This window comes from Chanos chanos, chromosome 4 (assembly GCF_902362185.1).
Source record: "Chanos chanos chromosome 4, fChaCha1.1, whole genome shotgun sequence".
Lineage (NCBI taxonomy): Eukaryota > Metazoa > Chordata > Actinopteri > Gonorynchiformes > Chanidae > Chanos > Chanos chanos.
The window spans coordinates 13,383,167-13,404,745 of record NC_044498.1 but is presented as its reverse complement, the minus strand read 5'-3'; the positions used below and the strand labels follow the sequence as shown (position 1 = coordinate 13,404,745).

At 42.7% G+C, this 21,579-nt stretch overlaps 1 protein-coding gene across 1 annotated transcript in view; it reads left to right on the top strand.

Annotated features, from left to right (window-relative positions):
• LOC115810159 (protein diaphanous homolog 3-like) overlaps positions 1–21,579 on the top strand; it is a 215,309-nt gene that overhangs the window by 147,229 nt on the left and 46,501 nt on the right. Inside the window, exons 26-27 of the mRNA XM_030772085.1 lie at positions 6,295–6,459; positions 15,737–15,872. Coding sequence (XP_030627945.1) covers positions 6,295–6,459; positions 15,737–15,872 — 301 coding nt within the window. The remainder of the gene's footprint in view (positions 1–6,294; positions 6,460–15,736; positions 15,873–21,579) is intronic.

Here is a 21,579-nt window from a genome sequence, read left to right as displayed (position 1 = left end):
GTCAAACTATGAGGAGGTGCTGTTTTAATTATTCACAGCGTGTAGCAGAGACAGAGATGCCTGGGTTACAGACAGGTGTCTGTTTAATAATGGAGACTCACACGGCACTCTCTCTCACACACTCACTATCCACCACTATCCATCATCCCTGCCTATCTGTAGCCTGGCTTCCTTTCTGCTCTGGGCACTGTGCTGTTATTAGCTCAGCTCTCTGCTGCAGAAACATATAGTGTTCTAACATTACTGGAAACAACCGATTTCCTTTTTCTTTTTTCTTTTTTTTTTTCTTTTTTCTTTTTTTTTTTTTTTGTAATTCAGTCAAGCATTCATTTTAGGTTCTACCTCCTTCACTAGATCACTTCCACAACTGCATGGTGACTGGTATTCCAAAACATGTTTTTAAAAACAGGAACAGTCTTCCACTATTAGGTATCAGAGCACAGAAAAAAGACAAATCAAAATATTAATGTGATGATTTAGGGCAGTTCTGTCATACCCCTCTTCATGACCTTTTTGTAGTGGTGGTGAAAGCTAAGAGCATGCTAGGGGCTAGCACTTGATCCATCAGGACTGTGTGTCCAGGGTATGGAGAGAACCCTACCTCAGATAGCAATCACCTTGGCCCGCTCTCCTTCTCTGACCTAGGCTGAATCATACCAGGGGAGATCATTATCCAACTGACTGACAATACAGTTCTTCTAGAATTTTCTAAGCACTTGAATGCGAGTGTCACAACGTATGATGGATGTTCAGTGCGCCGTGGTACAATGCAGAGCAGATGCCCTTTGCCCTAATGTTTTCTATTTTCTTCTCAGCTTCTGCAGCCTTATTGCATGTTCTCTCTCTGATTGTTCACTCTCTCTCTCTCTTCTGTCTTTTTCCTTCCATCACATCCTCCTCAGCTTCACTCTCTCTCTCTCTCTCTCTCTCTCTCTCTCTCTCTCTCTCTCTCTCTCTCTCTTTCGTTTGCCTGTGCACGCAGACATACACATACGCTTTAAGCGCCCTAACCTTGTACACAATGTACCAAGATACCATCCCATTAAAAAGTACTACAGGATGCCATCCAGTATGCCATAAGTTTTCCATGACCGGAAACACCCTAGCTAGCAGTGGCTTTTTTAATTGATGAAACACAGTGCTGGTTGGGCGTCTGGGACTACAATAAGGGTACAGTGCAGTAATTGTGATAGGCTTTGATTCTCTTTTATCTGTACTGTGTGACTGAGTGTAATGAGGCTCAAATCTGGCTTCTCTTTGCCCCTTAATTAGCCACAATACCAGAGGTACGCTAAAAACAGGCATCCGACAGAAAAGGGAAGAGTAGGATATAGTGTAGTTAGACAGGAAGAAAAAGGCTAAGAGGCTCGAGTTCTTTGTCCTCGTTTTTAAAAGGCTGACCCCTCGCTAAATTTGTTCGACAGGATGCTCCCTCGCTCCATTTCTTTTTCTTTCTTTCCTTTTTTCCCCCCCTCTAAGCATTCATTTTCACATCTTAATATCTCATCTCAATCTCATTTGGAGAAGGCTTAAAAATATCTTGTCATCAGCCTCTTTCGGAGAGGCTGCTTTCTCCAGTGCTGCTCCTTTGCATTGATGAGAGAGTGGTTTGTGGGTCCACTCAGGTATAATACGTGTACATGCAGCTGTGATAATGTAATGTTAAGTTTGCTGTCACTTAGAGCTCTGTATAAGGGCAGTGTTTTTGTTCAGAGAGGCCCATATACAGTGGCCACTAATGAAAAGCCAATCAGTGGGTGTGTAACACATTGCACTAATAATTCCCAAGATATTGTCATGTCTCTGTCCCAGCCCTTCTCTCATTTTTCCCCCCAGTGTGTGTGCGTGGAGGGAGAGAGAGAGATTTTTTTTTCTTTTTTTTTTTTTTGAATACGTTCTCTAGCACTATGTTTTTTGCATCTTTATCTCTCTCTTCTTTTCCATATGAATTCATTTATGTTTTTTTGCCAGTTTTCCTCCACTGCTGTCCACCGCCAATTGCTAATTCACTTTCCTATTTATTGCCTGCTCATCTCCGCAGCATGTCACTCTGACCTTGTTTGTTCTAACTGTTGTTAGCTTATCCTTTTTCTGCTTTTCATATTTTTTTTTTCTTTCGAAAAATAGACAGGTATAAAGAAAGGCTAGTGTGTACAGATACTCCCACCCCCACACAAGTTTTTGTAGGCTTGAAAGGACACGATAAAGAAAGTAGACAGACTATACTTTGTTAGAGGAAAGATAGCAGGAGAGACATATACGCTAGAATTCTCTGAGTATCTGTAGATAACCTCAGAGATAACTTCATAAAGTGTCCCACTGTTTTCTCACTGCATTTTTTTTTTCATGTTATGTTTTTAAACAACCATTGGACAATGGCCGTTTTTTCCTCAAATTCTAATAATCTTAAGCGTCCTGAAGAGTCCTGAATCATTTCCCCTTAAGCCTTTCTGACGTCTTTACAGCTGTTACAGCCGTGTCACTACATCTACACAGTTATATGAGACACAGCACGGTGAAGTAGCACAGTGAAGTCCCTCCAAACAGTGAGTTTGCTGGACAGATGGGTGTAGAGGAGAGAGAGAGAGAGATACCCATCTGCTCAAACCCTTGACCGTAGACTCATTTGCAGCATGGCTGCACTTCACTAGTGTCATTGAAAAGTCAACCAGAGAGCAGTACCTGTTGAGAGCTGAGACCTCACCCAGCAGATAGTGCACGCACACACACACACACACACACACACACACACACTCCTCTGCTGAACGGTATTTGTCCTTTGGCTCCTCCAGTCACACTCCCACGCCTACACAAAGGCACCTGCACACATACTCACCATCTGGGCAAAGGTTCTCCTGGCTACCAGCATACATGCACGCAAAGCAAACTGAACGCACAGTTCACTCTTTTCACATCATCTGAGAGAGGAAAGCTAGAGGAGGTAGAGACAGAGCATACCCATCCGTGCACACACATTTGGCCCACACCAGGTTTGTGTAGAGAGATGGGATGTGAGAGAGAGATGAATGAGGCCATATCACCCAAACAGGATTACTAATTAAGTCGACATCAAAGTCTCAGTGAATATTAGCACTGATACTCTGAGGAGCACACTCTCCTGACCTCACAGCTAGGATTACGCCAAGATTCCTCCTCTTTCATGTGTGCGTGCGCGCGTGTGCATGTGTGTATGCACGCTTGCGACAGGGTGTGCACGTTTACCTTCTATTTTCAGATTAAGGTAAAGGGGGGGAAAACATTAGCTCTTTTATGAAACAACTGGTCTCTTTCCTTTTAGAGTGTTGGGGGGGGGGGGGGGGGTGGGGGGTGTGCCATCGGACTGATCATTGGTTGAAGAAGATTTGTTATGTCTGTCTATGTTGCTTATGTATTCCAGTTGCACTTGGTTTATATTCAAGGTTATGGTTGTGCAGTAATCATGGCAGGCCTTTACTAGTGCCCTTTAATTGATATTTGATTTAGTAAAGATTCACCACATTGAACATCAGGCATATGGTAGATTCTGTACACTCTCATAAAACTAGTGGTGTTTTGTGCAACTTTACTTACAGTATAGTTACTCTAAACTAAAGAAATGCTTTGACAGCATTCTTTACAAAATGGCAAATGTGGGAATTGGCCATTTATGGGTTTATCTTCCCTGAAATGTGAGAAACTGAACCAAAGTAACAGCATTTGTTACTGTGACTGAAGCTTTTACATCTGGACTTCTCTAGCTTTACACATCTGTGTAGGTTTCCATAGTTCAACTGACCTGCTTCTGCTCCATTTCTACACTATAAATGCTCATCTTTTACCTCTCACCCGCTGGTTTGATGGTGTCCTGTTATGTTTCCCATTGTGTTTGATTTGCTGGTGCAGCACACATGACCTCATAGTTTCATAACCTTACCTGACTTGTTTGGCTACACCTTCTGGCTAATCTGAAATATGAAGTTCCCTCTGCCTCACAAAGTTTCAGGTATGATTGAGTTTAGACAAAGATTTTCTCTTTTCTCCTCTATTTTTCCTTTCCATTTTTTTTCTCCTTTTGGCCATTGATTTTTCCCTCTCTCCCTTTATGTGACTGGCTACCTATTCATTCTCTATTGTGAGAGGCAAACTTTGATCTTCTTCAAAGATTTTCGCCCACTTCTCTTCCCACACCAAGTCTATGTTCACAGCCAACCTTGTGTGTGTGTGTGTGTGTGTGTGAGTGTGTGTGTGTGTGTGTGTGTGTGTATGCGTGTCCTCCTGTGTGCTTATGTGAGGTCAGTTTCCTTTGAAACTAACACAGAGATTGTAATAGTGTTTAATAAGCCTGCTCAATGACTGCTGAACTGTTAAATGTACCTCTGTTGAAGGTACGTTGCCACAAAACTAATAGGGCACATTAAGGAAGTACAAAAGTAAAGCTCCTCTAATTCGAATAGTCTCAACACATTATAAATGTGGCATCTGGTAGGTTGGCTCCAACAGCAATTTTTCAATGTCCTTAGCTATATTTATGGTGATTAAAAAAAAATACAATGGATTGACTTAATACACACACACACACACACATACAAAAAGGCTGAATATGAATAGCATTGAACGCACACATGTCTAGACCATTCCCTCTGTTTGAACTGGATTTAAAACAGTCACCTGAAACACTTGTTAGTTCTCCTGTCTTCATTGAAACACAGACGTTATTAACAGCACCTCCAGTTTGTTTGGCCTTGGATTTGACCTTTTTTTCACTGGAATGTTACATGTGCATGCAAACTGCATTAAACCCCCAGATTTCTGGAAGGGCGTGCATACAGGCATGTAATTCAAATATGGTAAATGTTTTTTAGATGTATTGAAGCAGTGCCCAGCTTTATGAATGTTCACACACCACACTGCTTGACATGCGTTTTATGAATATGTTGCAATGCTACTACTGTATATTTCCTTTTTTCTTTTTTCTTTTTTTTTAAGTCGTGATTATCACAGCCTTGGAAATTATATTCTCTAGTTAACTGTTCAGTTAGCTAAGTAAAGACGTTTAGCATTGAGCTGTTCATCTGAGGTAACTTTGTACCTTTTAATCTGCACTTGCTGCTCTGTCTGGTTTAAACAACCTTGGGCTCATCTAAGCAGCTGTCTAAAAAATTAGGTAATATGTAATTACCACTTATAAAACAGACAGAGGCTGTAAACGGCTGTCCTAATGCTTCAATCCAGTGATTTCAGCTGCTAGAAACACTATGAAGATATTGGGGTCAAATCGAACAGCTGAAGTCAAGACAAGATCTAGTGGACTAAGAAAAATCTTGCTCAAGAGCTGGTTGGTGCTGTTAAGGAACCAGCAGAGTACAGCAACAAAAAACCCTTCAGAGGTGTCTACAATAAACTGAATATCTAAAATGCACACGACAAAACCAAGTACCAAAGAAACCAAGGAGTATTTTTTGGAAGAAAGTTTTGGATGTGACGAGAAGAAAATTGAACTTGGCCACAAGTTGACCACAACCACACCAAAATACGAGTGGAGAAAAACAGTGGAGCGTTTGAAATAATGTACACCTTTGCCAACTTGTACGTTTGGATGTATCATGCTCTGCGGTTTTGCGGCAGCCATTGGTGCGGGAATTATTGTGCAAGTGGAGGGAAGAACGAATTCAACTAGATATCACCAGGTCCCTACAGCTAGCGTCCCAGAATCAGATAAGAAATTGAAGCTGAAAAGAGGTTGGGTATTCTGACAGGACAGCGAATCCGAAACACACCTCAAAATCATCCATCATCACTTACTTAGAGTAAAGAAAGTTAAAGGTTTTGGAATGGCTGTCTCACCCCTGAGACTCAAAGAACTGCTAAAAGTTCTGCAAAGGAGCATGGGGAAATATGCCATAGGCAAGAGAGGGAAAAAATGGAAAAGTTGTTGTATCATCCATTGGACTTGTCTCTAAATGCACTGTCAGGGTGCCGAGATATCTGTAGAAATGGTATTATCATTATTAGTGGAGGTAGTATGAAAAATCTGTAAAAATGCAAATTAATGCTAATCATGTTTCAGACCTCTCAGCTCATATCAGCTCAGCTCATATCCAACAATGTACCACTGTGATGTTGGGTTAAACGTGTGTTTTTACTGAGTGATTAATTAAAACGCACACACAAGCCTGTCCAAACTTCCAGCACTTTGCCAGTAAGAACATACTATACATCTACACACACAGTTATACGTGCAGGCAGGTCATGTTCCTCCAGCTTCACAAATACAGCTCTATTCACTGTATGGAAGTCCTTGACTGCGTTTCTCACAGCTTTGCCATGCATGCCAGAGAACAGTACCAGAAGCTGGTCATCATGCACAGCAATATGGACACTCTGTACCAGAACATGGTGGAGTACTTCGCCATCGATCCCAAAAAGACCTCCGTCGAAGAGCTCTTCACCGACCTCAGCAACTTCAGGGCCATGTTTATGGTGAGTGGTCGTTTTGATATATTGTGTGTGTGTGTGTGTGTGTGTTTGTAATCCTAATGCCACACCTTGTACTTAGGCCTTAAAATGGGATAAAACCTGCTACCTTTTTTATTTTTTTTAACTCATTATCAGTAACATTAAGAAAGGTAATAGGCTATAAGACCCTTCCAAATATTAACTTGTCGATTAAAGTTGCAGTGTTAATGTAGACCAGTTTAGCTCATCATTAGCCTTCATCTTGCTCTTCTGGAGAGTTGTTCTGGAACCCCTTAGATGCATTGTTTAATCACTTGTATTAGTTGTGCGGTGGACTGGGGGTGAAAGATAATGTGAAGTAATTAGCAGCAAAGCACCGCACTCCCGCACTTGAGTGACAGTTCGACACCAAAATGGATTTCACGCTCCCTTGCTCTTTGTCTTTCTTTCTGTAGAATTGAGGGTTTTTTCCCTCCCTTTTTTTGTCGTTCTCTTTTTTATTTTTTGTGTGTGGGAGGGGGAGGGGGGGGGGGAGGTTATATGTTTTGTTTTGGGTTTTTTTTTTTTTTTTTTCCTCAGTGCACACACGCGCGCACATATTCCTCATTCTCATTCTAAATGTTATAGCAGCCGTAATCTGACGAAAGGGAGCCAGCCTGTCTGTTTTATGAAATGCCATTTGAAATGCAAAGTTATTTTCCACTTGGCTGCTACAATGATGAGACGAATCTCATTGCTTTTATTATTTTAAATGATTTCATGATCGAAATTCTGAAATTTGGGGAATGAGCCATTGTAGGGGCCTAACATCAGATGCATGCAAATGGGCTCCTGGAGCAGTCCCTTTGAAAAAGCAGTCCTTGGCCATGTTGCCATGATAATGCTAGACCGTAGTCTTATCTCACTTCCTGCTCCAGAGCAGGGGCACACTGCAGTTTGGTACCTTTCAAGTGACACCGCACGCACACACACACACACACACACACACACCGCACACACACAACTGAAATTTAATACGTCTCAGCGCTGTTTGTTTTTGACATGAAATCCATTACAGTGCCTGTGAATTATTTATTTATTTTTGCGTTTGGCCACTCATATTTCACAAAATGAGAACACGCCCAAAATAACAAAAAGGAGACATCAGTGCTTTACTATGATGCATGCGTCGATAAGTGGTTTCACGTCTTGGGCTGTTTGTTCTATACCCAAGCAATCTTCCACTTCCAATGATGTGTGCAGTGGTAGGCCCTGAGACCACCGGCCGACGCTTTCCTGAGTAATACTGACGTTTTGCATTTGGTCATTTAACAGAACATCATATTTACTCTGTCTTGTGTCGGTCAATACGTTCGGGAGCTGTTGTCTGTCACTAACTCTCTTTTTGTCTCTCTCCATCTCTCTCACTGACACTCTCAAGTACTCACACACTCTTTTTTTCCAGGTCACTGACTCTGCACCTCTTCACTAGCACTTTCTTTAAATCAATGTTGAGGAGTGGCGGGGGACCAATGGCCAGGCCGGATTATACAGGAATTTGCTCACATAGTTTGACTTTCACTAACACACACACACACAAACACACCTGTCCTCTCAGTTACAGATTTACTCCTTCATGTATAATAGATATCGTACCTTTTCTCTTTTGTTTCCCAATTCTTCCCTTTTTTTATGTCAACCACTTTCTGAAGAGTTGGAAAGAGACACTAACCCGTGTATGAATGGCCCAGTTCACCTGGCCTTTCTTTACCGTTGGACCCCCCCCCCCCCCCCCCCCCCCCAACACACGCACACATGCTAGAGAACAGCATCCAGAAATAGAGCAGTGAGATGAATGAGAGATGAAGGTGCTCCTCTACTCTGCCGTAAACCCTGTTACATCTCAAGGCCTGATTGCTCTTATTACCTGATTAGAAGACAGTGAATGCGGTGACACCTCTGTGCTCACTCCCTTACATTGCCCTATCTACACACACTCACATCTTGTGCCCCGTTTATGTCTTCTTCCCCTCACTGGTGCTACAGACACCTTCTTGCTACTGGGTGAAAAACAGAGGGAAATTTGCATAAACTGACAATGTAGAAGGGTTCTAAGATGCAGAAAAGGAGCCCAGATAGAGGGAATTAAATGAATATGTTTACATAATGCTATAGATGAGGACCAGGTCTAGTAGTTTCAGTAATATTGACAAAATGAAATTGGGGAGGGGGGGTGTACATGTATGTGTGTGTGTGTGTGTGTGTGTGTGTGTGTGTGTGTATTTACATGCACTACTAAAGAATTGTAAGAGTGAAGAAGTTCTTCCCGTGGAGCCACTGTGCTTTTAAAAAAACCGAGCCATTGAGCCATCTGCTGTTATGTTCTTACTGGTAAAGTGCTCATGATTGTCCCGGCTGGGGGGGGGGGGGGGGGGGGGGGTGTGGGGTCTTGCTTCAAGTAATTTCAAATCAGGGTAGCCTTTCTAGCTTGAACATCTGCATTCCCAGGCTATTTCTCTAAGATATATTGAATGGTAACTGCTCTCTCTGTCTTGCCCTCCTCTCTGTCTCTGTCGCTTTGGCTGTCTCCCCATCCCATTCCACCCGTTGGGGTTTCTGGCCTTTTGTACACCCGCTCTGGTGCACATCCCATAGTCCCACTGATGGGAGTGACTAGGGAGTTGGCTGTACAGCCACAGTGTATCATTACCAGTGCTGACCTGTGACCCCATGCTGGCAGCGCCGTCCAAGCAGTGGATCACGTACACCTACGCACGTGCACACATACACACACACACGCACACAGTGCAGTACCTCTGTTTTCTTGACTGTTGTGTGCATTAGAGAGATTAGAAATAGACAGTGAATAGGCATGTCTATCAGTTCCTGTCATTGGCTGACCTCATGCCTGACTTGAGTATGCTCTCATTCATAGCCTGCAGTGATTTAGCTCTGAACTAAAGAATGCACATCGTGTCATGTCACTGCCCTGGAAACTCCCCCTTATATGTGTGTGTGTATGTATGTGCGTGTGTGTGAGAGCGTGTGTTTGTGAGCACGCGCATGCACACACACTCTGCTCATTCATCCGTTCGAAGGAGACCTACAGCAATGCTGTGGTACTGACAGGAATCCAATTGACCGTAGCTAATGGTAGACAGACAGGAGGGAGGCAATGTGCACAGCAAGACCTGCAGGCATGGGGGAGAGAGAGAGAAAGGACATCCCACTAGTTTTCTCAGCACTGCCTGTAAATGGAGCTAATGCTGTCTCCTAAAGTGTAGAGTTATGCATAGTGTCCTCTTTAAAACCTCAATCAGACTCTCAACACATTTTAAGAATCCTTTTTTTTTAGCCTCAACACCCCCCCATAGGATAACAGTGTTTTTATGTGATTCTTTAGGGTTTCTGTTTGTTTGTTAAATTCAACAAAATGCTGTTAAATTTCAGTGTGGTTTTGGTCCAGGGGTGCCTCCTCTGGTTTTCCTCATCACCATGCCTTGTACCCAGCGTTAATGTGAAAGGGAAGGAGGGTGGAAGCCCTTTACTCAGACAGTAATGTCATTCATTGAGTGTATTGACTCTACATTGTCTTCACTCACCCTTGTTTGTTTGTTTTTTTTACTGGTCTGGATGGGAACACCCCCCCCCCCCCCTCCACCCCGGGGTGGTGCCCTTGACCACCTATTGAGTTCCTCATTTACTATTCCCAACAACATAGATTTTATCTCTCGGGCATTGACATCAATTGTTTTGCACTCCAACTACAAGGTGTATGGCATTTTACTCAGGGAATGGGTAAATCACTTGTCCCTTTTCAAAATGCTTTTCAGAGGGATTGATCGAGTGTTTTTATGCAGCCTCTTCAAAGCCATTCACTGAGACACTGGTTTTTAAGCTCATTTGGGGAATGTGCTTGTTTCACACAAAGATTAATAGGATGTATTAATGAGAAACCAAAGTAGCATTTCTTGTGTGTCAACACATACCTCCTCTGGTCCTCTGTGGTCACTGGTCCACTGGTACTGAATTAGGTGTTCAGAGGTGTTCAGATTTGGGAGACTGAGTGGACTGAACACTCAAAATCTTAACGGTGCTGACAAATGACATGTTTGGCCCTAAAATCCCTCATTAGGTATTTTATTTGTGTTTTTTACTTATTTGGGGTCCAAGCAGTGAACCTAATTTTGGTTTATTCAGTTGCGTTTGTAATATTCCTATTTTCACATAAATAAGCATAAACTACGAAAGGTAGGTTATCAAAACATACATACTTTGTAATATAGGGCTAAAAAAATATACAGTCGATAACCTAAACATACACTTTAAGACAACTTGCGTTGATGTAGACTAAATCTTGAATTTGGACTAAGAAGTTTCTACCTTGCTTTGTCAAATAAGTTGAAATATTCTTTTTTTTTTTTCTCCCCTCCAGTTGTCAGACTGGAGCTTGAAATTATTTGACATTGCAGTGATTTCTAATATGAAAATAAAGGCTTTTCATTTTTAAACCCAAAGCAATTACGCTTTCTGAAAGTAACTTTATTCTCCTTTGTTATCCACTGTAATTTCATATCATACTAAATTGTCCTCTATCAAAAAAGGGAAAAAAAAAAAAAACTTTTGACACAAGCCAAAGGAAAGAGCCTGGGCCTTAGTCTAGGCACGATCATTGTAATTAAGTTTAGACAGCGGCTACGAAATTGAGACTGACTTCATAATGAGAAAACAGACTGGTGAGGAGGGACCAAAGAGTTTTGCCCTTGCTTTGCATCCGGTATCCATCGTGTTTCCCTAGTTTGCACATAAACACATTTACTACAAAGTTATTCAAATGAGAAGCGTTGCGTCTTATCCCCACTTCACTTTTCACCGTTGCTTGCGACTGTGCTGTTTCCAGTATAATTCTGCAATTTTACCATTCTGGTGGCGGTGCTGCTGCTGCGAGCGGCACTGCGAATAGCTGGCTCAGATTAGTGGGAACAATCCAAAGTGGACGTGGAGTCTAAATGATCTATATTAAGGCCTGTCTTATGAGAGGCCCAGCTCTCAGCTTCTGGTTTGTTGGGCATCAATCACCCATAACATGACTCTGTCTCCTAACGGTCGCAAGGAGTTTCTCTCTCTCGCTCTCTCTCTGCCCCCCCCCCCTTCTCTTCCGCCTCTCTCTAACACACACACACACACACACACAAACAAATACAACACAACAGCTGTAGAAACTGCAAGCGAAGCTTCACACATTGTGTGTGGGAGTTTTTCCCTCCTTCCCGCTTAGTGTCCGTTCAGAGAGATAGATCATTAAATCAGTCCCGTTTCCCTTTCTCAGCTCTGTGTGGGATTCCCTCCTCCACACATCCACACTGGATCTCATCAGTCTAAGAGAGCTCACTTTTAACATCCACACTCACAAAACTTGTCAGTGAGTGTGTGTTTGGGTCGTTCAGCGCTACAGCGGCTTCCCCAAGTTCTCACAACTCTCCTTTTTATGTCTGTCTAATCTCTGTCAAGCACTGCGACACGTACAAACCCTCTAACAACTATGTGAGTGTGTGCTCTATTGTGTGTGTCGGTGAGTGAGTGAGAGAGCAAGACGGAGTGAGAGGAGGGATCGGTGACTGAATTATAATGTTGTAATAATTTCAAAACTAATTAATTGCCATTGGAAGTCATTAGGTGATATTAGGCTGAGAAGGACAATATGTGTTTTGACACTACGATCTGTGTCTGTAGACCTTCATTAACATCTAGCTAGAATGGCCTTCTCAGGGAGTCAGTAAAGAGACAGTGCATTGCCAACAGGCTTACCAAAAGGCACATGAACTTGTTAATGCTTCTGTGACTCCAGTGGCCTTCACAGCCAGCTGCAATTATACACGCTTTGTGCTGTCTGAAAAATGTGTTTTAGATGTAAAATTACACAGCAGATGCTGTAGGTTCTCATTCTCTCTCTCTCACTCTCTCCCTCTCTGTCTCTCTCTCTCTCTCTCACACACACACACACATACACACACACACGCACACATTCATGTGCACAAATGATGCCTGGTATTTTTTTTTGTGGGTTTTGAATCACACCAGCTGATGTGTTATGAACAAGAGAGAGGCACAGTGGAGGATATTTCTGTAATGCTTGGTTGGGTGTCATTCATTTTCCACCCACTGTTCAAATGCAGGAGGCCTTGATGTGGCACTGTATACTTTACAGCCCAAATTACAATGCTGCAACAAGGGTGACAGCCAGAGGTTCAGAAGCATTGTGCACACAATACCTGCAGTCTCTCCCTTCTCTCGGAATGAGTAAATATGCTGTTTACCGTTTATCACCTCTCAGGCTTTCAAAGAAACCTTGCCGAAAACTGTTTTTACGATATGTCAGCCGTGTTGACCAGGGCTGGGGGGGAAAACTTATTTACTATACATTTGGCGTCGTAACTGCCCATTTGCAACATTTCTACTCTACAATTCTTCGCCCGGGTTTTCCAAACTTGCCACTTGAGTTCCACCGCTTTGTCAAGCTTTGCGATTCCAGCGCGTCTGGGTCTGGTGGCCGTACGCACACGCGTAGGCAGTCCACATGCTGACTCAGAACCGGGCCCCGTCAGGCCGCAGGCCGGTGTCGGATCTTAATTGTCACGCTCTGGCGCCTCATCCGCGACCGTCATGTTTTAAAGTGCTATCGACGCTTTGGCCGGGCCTCGCCTCCGCTTTCACAAACGCGGCATTGACTTAGCTGTCAGCCGTGGTTTCCAAGGTTTCGGATCAGGAGAGCTGTGGAGGCAGGTAAGATTAGGGCCCCTGGAATAGTGTTGAATTAATGGAATATCACTGTGACGATGGCATCTCTCCATCACTAGACCCTTCCCCCCTGTTGTGTGGATGGTGGCTTTCAGTGTCAGCAGTACAGATTGCCGATTGATGGACATCAGAGGCTGTTCTTTTTTGTTTTGTTTTTTTTTTAATTTCCCAGTCTCTCTGACCTACACGTTTTTCAGAGGTGCTCTAAGATTTATCTTTTGGCCAAATTATCACCAAATCAGCAAAAATCCAAATAGCTGTTAATTCAGTTTGTACAGTTACAGTGCCCTGATTATTACAATATGTTTGCATTTAGGAGACGATTTTCACATTGCTGACTGATAAAAATGTTTGTACACCCCAGGGGAAAAAAAAAGAAAAAACCATAATCAGCATTCATTCAATGCTGTCCATTTCAAAATTGTGAAAATATGACCGTTCAAGAATAGCATGGTGACAGACATCCTTTTCTCCCGCGTGTTTGTATTGGTATGTGTGCTTTGGGATTCATATTTACACTTGACTGAGTTTACCGCTACTCTTAATTCTAATGAAAGTCCTTAAAGCTCAGGCCCTCTGTCTGAAGCGTAGTCACAGAAGTGTGAAGAGGGAAAGCTGCTTTAAGGTGATTTAAAAGCGTCTGTCTCCGTATCTGCACACTGCATGGATTTACGCTGATATCAGTGCACCGTGGCCATAACTGCATAAGCAACGGGAATAAGCTCTGTTATCATATAAGTTATATGCCACTGTGCACAATGTCAATACTCATATATCCTGCTTAATAAAAGTCCTGCCCACTGGTAGTATGGATCTTTAAGATCTTTAAGCCGTACGCCGACATATATATGTCTTTGCGCAATGCCGCAGCCAACTGCCCCCCCCCCCCGCCTCCTCCCAAACCGCCCCATTCCCCCTTTATATATTTATTTATTTATTTATGTATTTATTTTTAAGCTCTCCAGTTGCTCAGCCGTCTATGAGTGAGAGGAGAGAAGAATGAGTGAATGTTTGAAAGTGTTTTGTGTAAAATGAAAGACATCGATAAGACGCCAGCATGCTCCAGGACTGTGAGAGAGCGAGAGCTCGGCGGGTTGTCATCGGAGCAGAATTTAGACGTTCCAGAAAGCAGGCCGTTTACTTTGCCTGCTGTTCCCCTTCAGTGTGAGAACTCGCACTAGTCCTCCTCTCGCTGATTAGAATCGATGCATTGAAAGATCCTGCTGTAGGGTACGGACAAAGAAACAAAAAAGATATTTTAAGGATATGCGACGGTTTTAGCAACCTGTATCTGCTTTAACCATGTACCCTATACATTTCTGCATTTCTTTTGCACCAAGAGTAGTATTTTCCTGAACCACAGTAAACACTCGACCATGAAAATCTGTGCCGCTTCATGATCAGGGACACACGTGGATATACCTCCACTGTAATTCATTTTGAATTTTTTTTTTTTTTCTCCTCGTGTTACATAAAGCTTTTATCTATTTTGAGCAGCATTTGACTATTCTCCGCCAAAACAAGCCCTATTGTCACATCCTGTTGTAGTTATATGGATGGCTTTTACCCAGAAAATGAGTGTAACAACTTCATAACACTAACACTGTAAGTGTGTGTAAGCCTCTGGATAATATACGGTAGTGTTGAAAGAACCTTTTCTTCTCTCTGCCTCTTATTCTATTTTTCCCCCACTCACCGTGTATGAGGTGTGTCATTTTCCCAGTTATTCTTTAAAGGTGCTGTGTTTTTCAAATCACATCTGTGCCGTCTGCGTGGCTTTTAAGAAAGGGAGTAGGAGAGTACTATAGTAGAGAGGTGACTCTGCTCTAATGATGTTTTTCAGATTCCGCTGCCTGTTCTGATTGTCTGAGTCTTCTTACACCTCGAAAACTATCTTTCATCTGTGGAAATAAGAGTTATATATTTCTAATAAGCCTCTACAGCCACTAATGGCTCCCAAAAAAAAAAAGACAAAGAAATAAAAAATAAAAAGATTTAACAAATAAGAGGCCTTTGCTTACCTCTCGGACTTTCTTGAGAATATGTGAAGTGTTTGGTCTGCTGTCAAAATTACTGTGAAAAGAGGTTTTTGCTAATGAGATGTCTCTCTTTTTTCTCTCTGTCCTTCTGTTCTTTTTTTTTTTTTTGTGGTTCCTATTCCTGCTTCTACCTTTTTCCTCTTTTCTTGCCTGCTTTCCTCTGATTCTATTGCTTCTCTCCCATTACGCATTGTATCATTTCCTTTTCATTAGCTGTCTCGCACTTTTTTTTTTTTTTTTTTTTTTCCCCTAGATCCCACGTTCTCAGCCCTCTCTGCCACTCCCCAGATCTTCTTCTTGTTCTTTTATATCTCTTCCCATCTTTGAAAAGTGTCTTTCTCTCTCTCTCTCTCTCTCTCTCAGAGTCCTGCATCGGAGGGTTTTGGTTTGTTTGTCTGGTTGTTTGTTTGTTTTGGGTGCCTGTTTTATGGCCACTACCTCAGTCTCTTAACACACTATCCCATCTCTGTCTCTTGTCTACATAGCAAGCCTCGAAGGAGAACATGAGGAGAAGGGAGGCAGAGGAGAAGCAGAGGAGAGCACGGGCAGCCAAAGAGAAAGCCGAACGAGAGAAGCAGGAACGGCAGATGAAGAAAAAGAGGCTTCTGGAAGTGAACACAGGTAAGGGATATCAACATGACTGGACCCCGGCAAGGTTCGCAGCCTCTCGTGTCCCCGTGAGTGGCCGTTATCAGTAATAAAGAAGGTGCTAAATAGTTCCCGGAACTGGTTAAAACGTAGCACAGCTGCCACGGGCATAGCGACTGGACTATATTTTAATGGGCTTAATATCGGTAGTGCCATTGAGTCCTTTAATAAAACATGTTCCATCACAAGAACCAAAAGAAAGACCATTAGTTCCACCCTTTTCAGCGAATGTGAAGTCAGTTATGACCAGAATGAGCTAAATTTGATCAAAGCCTTAAGCCGAATCACGGCTAAATATGTAAAGCTCTTGTCAGGGCAGTGCGGCCCCACATTGGGTTTTCCTGGTCCTTGTGATTGTTAAATGAGACAGGAGGAAAGAGACCGCTCTGGACTCAGACAGGGTCGATTCCAGACAAGAGAGTGAGGGGAAGAGAGAGAGAGATGCAGAGAGAGCGCCTTAATCAGAGAAACCTTTTGTTTTGAGTGTGCCTTATTATTGGATGCTGCCATTGATCTAGTGCACCGCATTCAACAACTATCACTCTAACAGACTGATTTTAGTTTGTTCTGTAAGGTGTGAGTGCACGTGTCGTGTCTCTGACAGTGACACGAATATGGCACGTTGAACACATTATCCTCGCTGAACACATCCGCATGGAGCGCGGTGAAGTTTGTTCACTGTACTGAAAAAAAACTCATTTTTTAATGGTGTGTAACTTTAATGAATGAACCCATTTATTCCTTCCTTCCATCACATGCGTGCGCACACACATACACACACACACACCCTCGTCTGCATGTGAGGCATTACGGAGACAGACGAAATGGCAGTAATAGAATCAAAACAAAACCAAAATGACATTTCTGATCTGATTAGATTTAAGGGACAGTCAGCAAGAGGACACAAAACAGTTTCCTCAGTGTTTCCGCCGATGAAACTATACATAAACTAATTCAGTGACCTCCTCCATTTGGCATCAGGAAAACACCTTTTCCCTCATGCCATTTTTTCTAAAGGCCTCTGTGACTGGTAACACAGATCCTTACACGGGTACTAATTTGTAAGGCATAGACATACTGGTCTAAATGAGGGTTAGTGAGGCCATCACTAGAAGAACATGCAGCAGATTATGTTGTTGCTAAACATGCATTTATTTTTTACGCTGATTTCTAAAGTCCCTTATGTTCCTGATAAATATTTAATTTCTGTTTTTATGAAAGGACATCAGTCGCAAGCATTTACATCAAGTCAATACATTTCTTTCAGTATGTAAGTACATTCACAATCACACACATGTATATTAATAGAAACCACCCACCCTGTGCACAGGGACACGTGTGTTCTCGTATGTGTATTTCTGTATGTACGTGCGTGTTGCATGTTCACTGAAAAGGTTGGAAACAGTGCGATTCTTGCTGAGAGAAAGAGTGGCCCTGTCGTGCATACCATGTGCCTTTATTATGTCATGTTCACGGTACAAACGCACTTTACAGCAGCATGAAGACAAGGAAACACGGCTGGACAGCTGAAGGGTTGTACAGATAAACAGATGATGAATACGACGCTTGGATGAAAATAGGGAGGGTCAGACATGACTGAAATGTGGTTTAGACAGAGGGCTGTGTACCTCCTGAACGGTTGTTGTTACTGGCCTCATGTTTTCTGTGAGCATTTGGGGTGATTGATCCTCTTTTCAAAGTTTAAAATGTCCACTACTCTCTCTCTCTCTCTCCCCTCAAAAGTATGATTTTACCAGATCCAATGAAGCAGTTATGGTAGTATCACTGTTTATTTGGTAACTCTTTCTTCCTGTTAAAACAGGGGGCACAGAAAAAATCGTCTAGTTCAGTAAATTAATAAAGCAGTTTGAGCTTTGCTGCTAAATACTCTCTTCACAATAAATTGAAATAAAGTTTGGGCTGGTTTTGTTTTGATTTGTTTTGTTTTGTTTTGTTTTTACTAGAAAGGCCCTCTCAGCAAAACCAGAATTAATCAGCAGTCTGACTCACTGTATGCTTTAGGGGTCACTGTATACTGGCATAGTATCAGCTACCCACAGAAGTGTGTGGGTTTTGCTCTACCGATATTTTATTTATTTTTTTTCCACCTTTTGTGCCATGGTTTGGACATTTCTGCATTTTGGACAATTTTTCATCTCATAAGACCTCTGGTGATTAGTCTGAACAATTGCAAAACTATTCCAGTAATTACTTTTGTATTCGTCTTTCAGCTGCGGCCTTCTGTGTAGACTGCATGACTCTCACTGACCTGAGAGCAGCAGTTAGCTCACCCACACAGCCTCCAGAGCAATGTCTGGCACTGTGGGTTAAAATGTAATGTCACCAGGGAGCAGGCAGCCAGTTAGATGTTTAGAATTGTCTTTATGAAGCAAAAAGGCTTCTCTCTTGTACTTCATAGCTGCTCATTTTATTAACTAACAACTGAACAAAAGCCCAAAGCCGCAGCCACATGGTAGGATATTGAGAAACGTTTGTGAGAACGTCTGTGTGGATGTATGTGTGTGGGTGTGTGTCTGGATGTATTTTGGCCACTTAAATTTAGTTACAGCTTAGCCTACTGATTGCATCCCTCCAAGACGTGGCTGGTTTTCTATATCTTTTTCTTTTTCTTCTTTTTTTTTTCCCTAGCTGTGGTTGAACTGGCTTTCACCTTCAGCAGAAAAGACTTTTTTCTTACATTTTTTTTTTTTCTCTCTCTTTTTATCGACATCACAGTCACTCTCAGGGGGAGCTGGCATGTTGTATTTGCATATGGAGTCTACGGAGACTGAAGTTTGTGTTGAAAACGGGCTGATGCATCAGCGTCTGCGCATTTTAGAATGAATGAGCGAGAGCTGGATATGTGGATATGTGAGTTCATATGTGTGTATATTTGCATGTCTGTGTGTGTGTGTGTTTGCTCTTTGACAGATCAGTCACATTTACTCACAGGGTGCACTGGTGGTGTATTATGCTTATCATGGATAGATTGCACTGCAGACTTGTATTTAACATTCAGAACAAGCCCAGTGGCTTTGAACTATAGAAACGTGGGTAAGAAAGAAAAGAGGCTGTCATAAGGGAGGAGGAGGAGAAGAGGCTGAGTCTACCCTTCAGTTTCACCTCTAAAGATCTCCTTAACCCCCTAATGCCTCACTATTGGTCAGTCCTCACCTACCAAGCACCTCATTTGTCACATATCTTCATTTTGGAGATATATATATGATGTGATGTAAACAAGAAAAAAGGAAAAGAAAACACCATTGTATTCTACTGCTGCATTCAGATCTAATTCTCGAATGTCTGTTTGTAATAAACATCTTATTTCTTGGCTGATATGGTTATTACATGGTTATAGCTGTTTTTGAATTATACCGATTATAACATGTGAGAGAGGTAAAGGAGGTGGAGGGGAGGCTGAGAGAGCGTGTTTAACAGGCCTCGGGCTAACTTCTGTCCGTTCTGAAATTCTGTAAACGCAGACTACCTCTCTCAGACCTCCTGCTAATGGATACTTCACTCACAAAGCATGAAAGCCTCTCTCCTCCACAAAACATTAAACATCCCACCGGCCCTTTTCACTTGTGAATCCTCTTCTCTCTCTCTCTCTCTCTCTCTCTCTCTCTCTCTCTCTGTGTATGTGTTTTAACTGAGGTTATTGTGGCATTTAGCCTCGGTCGGACTGGAGTTGAGGAAGAGCAGCCTCGGTTTTCCAAATCGACGGTAAAGTGCTGTCCATTACACGCCCTGCCTGAGTTTATCATTGATCCACTTTTGATCAGGCTCCACTCAGACATCAAACTGCTGCCTGCCACCAGTAATTGTTCTTGGATTGACACCTTTGTGTTGTTTTCATTCACTGATATGAGGCAGTGTTTGCTTTCTCAGTACCAAAAGGAACACCAAAAAAAAAAAAAGAGAGACAACCCACAGAGCACTTACTCACATCAGTGTCCTTTCAACGAGAACTGTAACACAAGTACGAAGCAGTGCGCGTTAAGTGTGTCTTGAATGCCCAGCTGCCTGGTCTCACCATGTCATGTACAATAGCTTAGACTGACATCACTCTGATACCACCATCTGGATTCAGCTTTACATTTCCACTCGCCATGTATGTATTCATGAGATCGTCGTTTAAAGGAGGGCAAGAGAGAGAGAGAGGACAGGGAGAAAGAGCAAAACGCTCTTTACGCGTCACTATGGTGTGTGTCATCCAGTCACAGGTGCCCAAATAAAATGGAGTGAGGCAGAAAGGGGGCGAACATCAAAGCGTGATTGAGCGGCGCTATCTTCAAAGGGGGATTACCCCGTACTTCCTCTCTCTTCACTTCTGAGCAGTCCTTCTTCTCTTCCACATCTCAAATCTCTTTCACAGCAATTAGCTTTTAATCATATTCCAAGCTTTCTCTGCTTTTTTTTTTCCTCAACGCCATGGAAACCTGCTGTCTCTGTCAGGCTCTGTCTCTCTCTCACACACACACACACACGCACACACACACACACAAACACATATCTGTGTATTTCTTCCCTTGAAAGCATAACTTTTTAAAAGTTAGATGAAGCAACCCTCTGCCCTGCCGTACTGTTTATTTTGTCAAGGTGGTCTCTCTTTTCGTTCCTCTCTTTCTGTCTAGATTTCTTTCTCTCTCATTCGTTCTTTCTTTCCTTCTCTCTCTCTCTCTCTTCGGCCTCCACTGTTGCACTGAGCTAGAGCTGAAACGTGCCTCCTCCCATCAAAGTCAGTCTGACTTCAAATAAGGTCTTTAGTGTTTCAAGGTTACTGTTGCCGCCTCTTATTTCTTTATCCTCAGAGTCTGTCAGTTAAAGGGGGCGGCGATACCAGCCTTGTCTAGCTGGCAGAGTTTGCTCTGTCGGAGTTTGCAGAACAGTTTCTGAAAGTGGGTGGTGGGCCAGGAAGAGGGCTGGTCGGAGAGGAAGTGGGAGGCAGCCCATGATAAATGACTGTAGCGCAGGTGGAAATGGAAGGGAAATGTTGGGAGAGTCTTTCCTACAGTGTAATGATGAAGAGCTGGGCTGATGGAGGAGAGTTCACACTGTAGTCTCTCAGTTGCATGTATAGATGGATGAAGCGGACCACACGGACAGCAGAACTGGGACGTGGTGTAACGTCCCAATGCAATATCCTATCTGAGGTAGATAACAACAGATCCAGTGATCTGGCCTGTTACCTCGGCATGTCAACTCTTCTCTTGTGGGGACAGGCCGTCCCAGTGAAACTTCTCAGAGTCAGGCCCTGGCGACGTTCCCTCCAGCAAGAAGGTTACTGAATACAAAATTAACTTAGAAATGTATGAAGACCGACATACAGGCAACCTCAAAGAGGCGGGGTGGGGTGGGGGGGGGGGGGGGGGGTCGTCTAAGAATGTGTGGTGGTTACCCACTCAGTATGTTTTACAGCAGAAGCATAATTTATTATTTATTAAACATTATACATTATTTATTACACATTATACTTTGTGTGTGAAAATATGTATTAATTTTCTTGAGGGAACGTCACATTACTGTTTCTTGGACAACTTCAGTGGAGAGAGAGATGTCATAAATCACATATTTCACCTTTATATGTCATGTATATTTAGAAGTGAACAATCATGCACTGAGTCAAGGTTCATTTAACATGTAAAACTACACAGTGTGTCACATGGACAGTCATTTACAG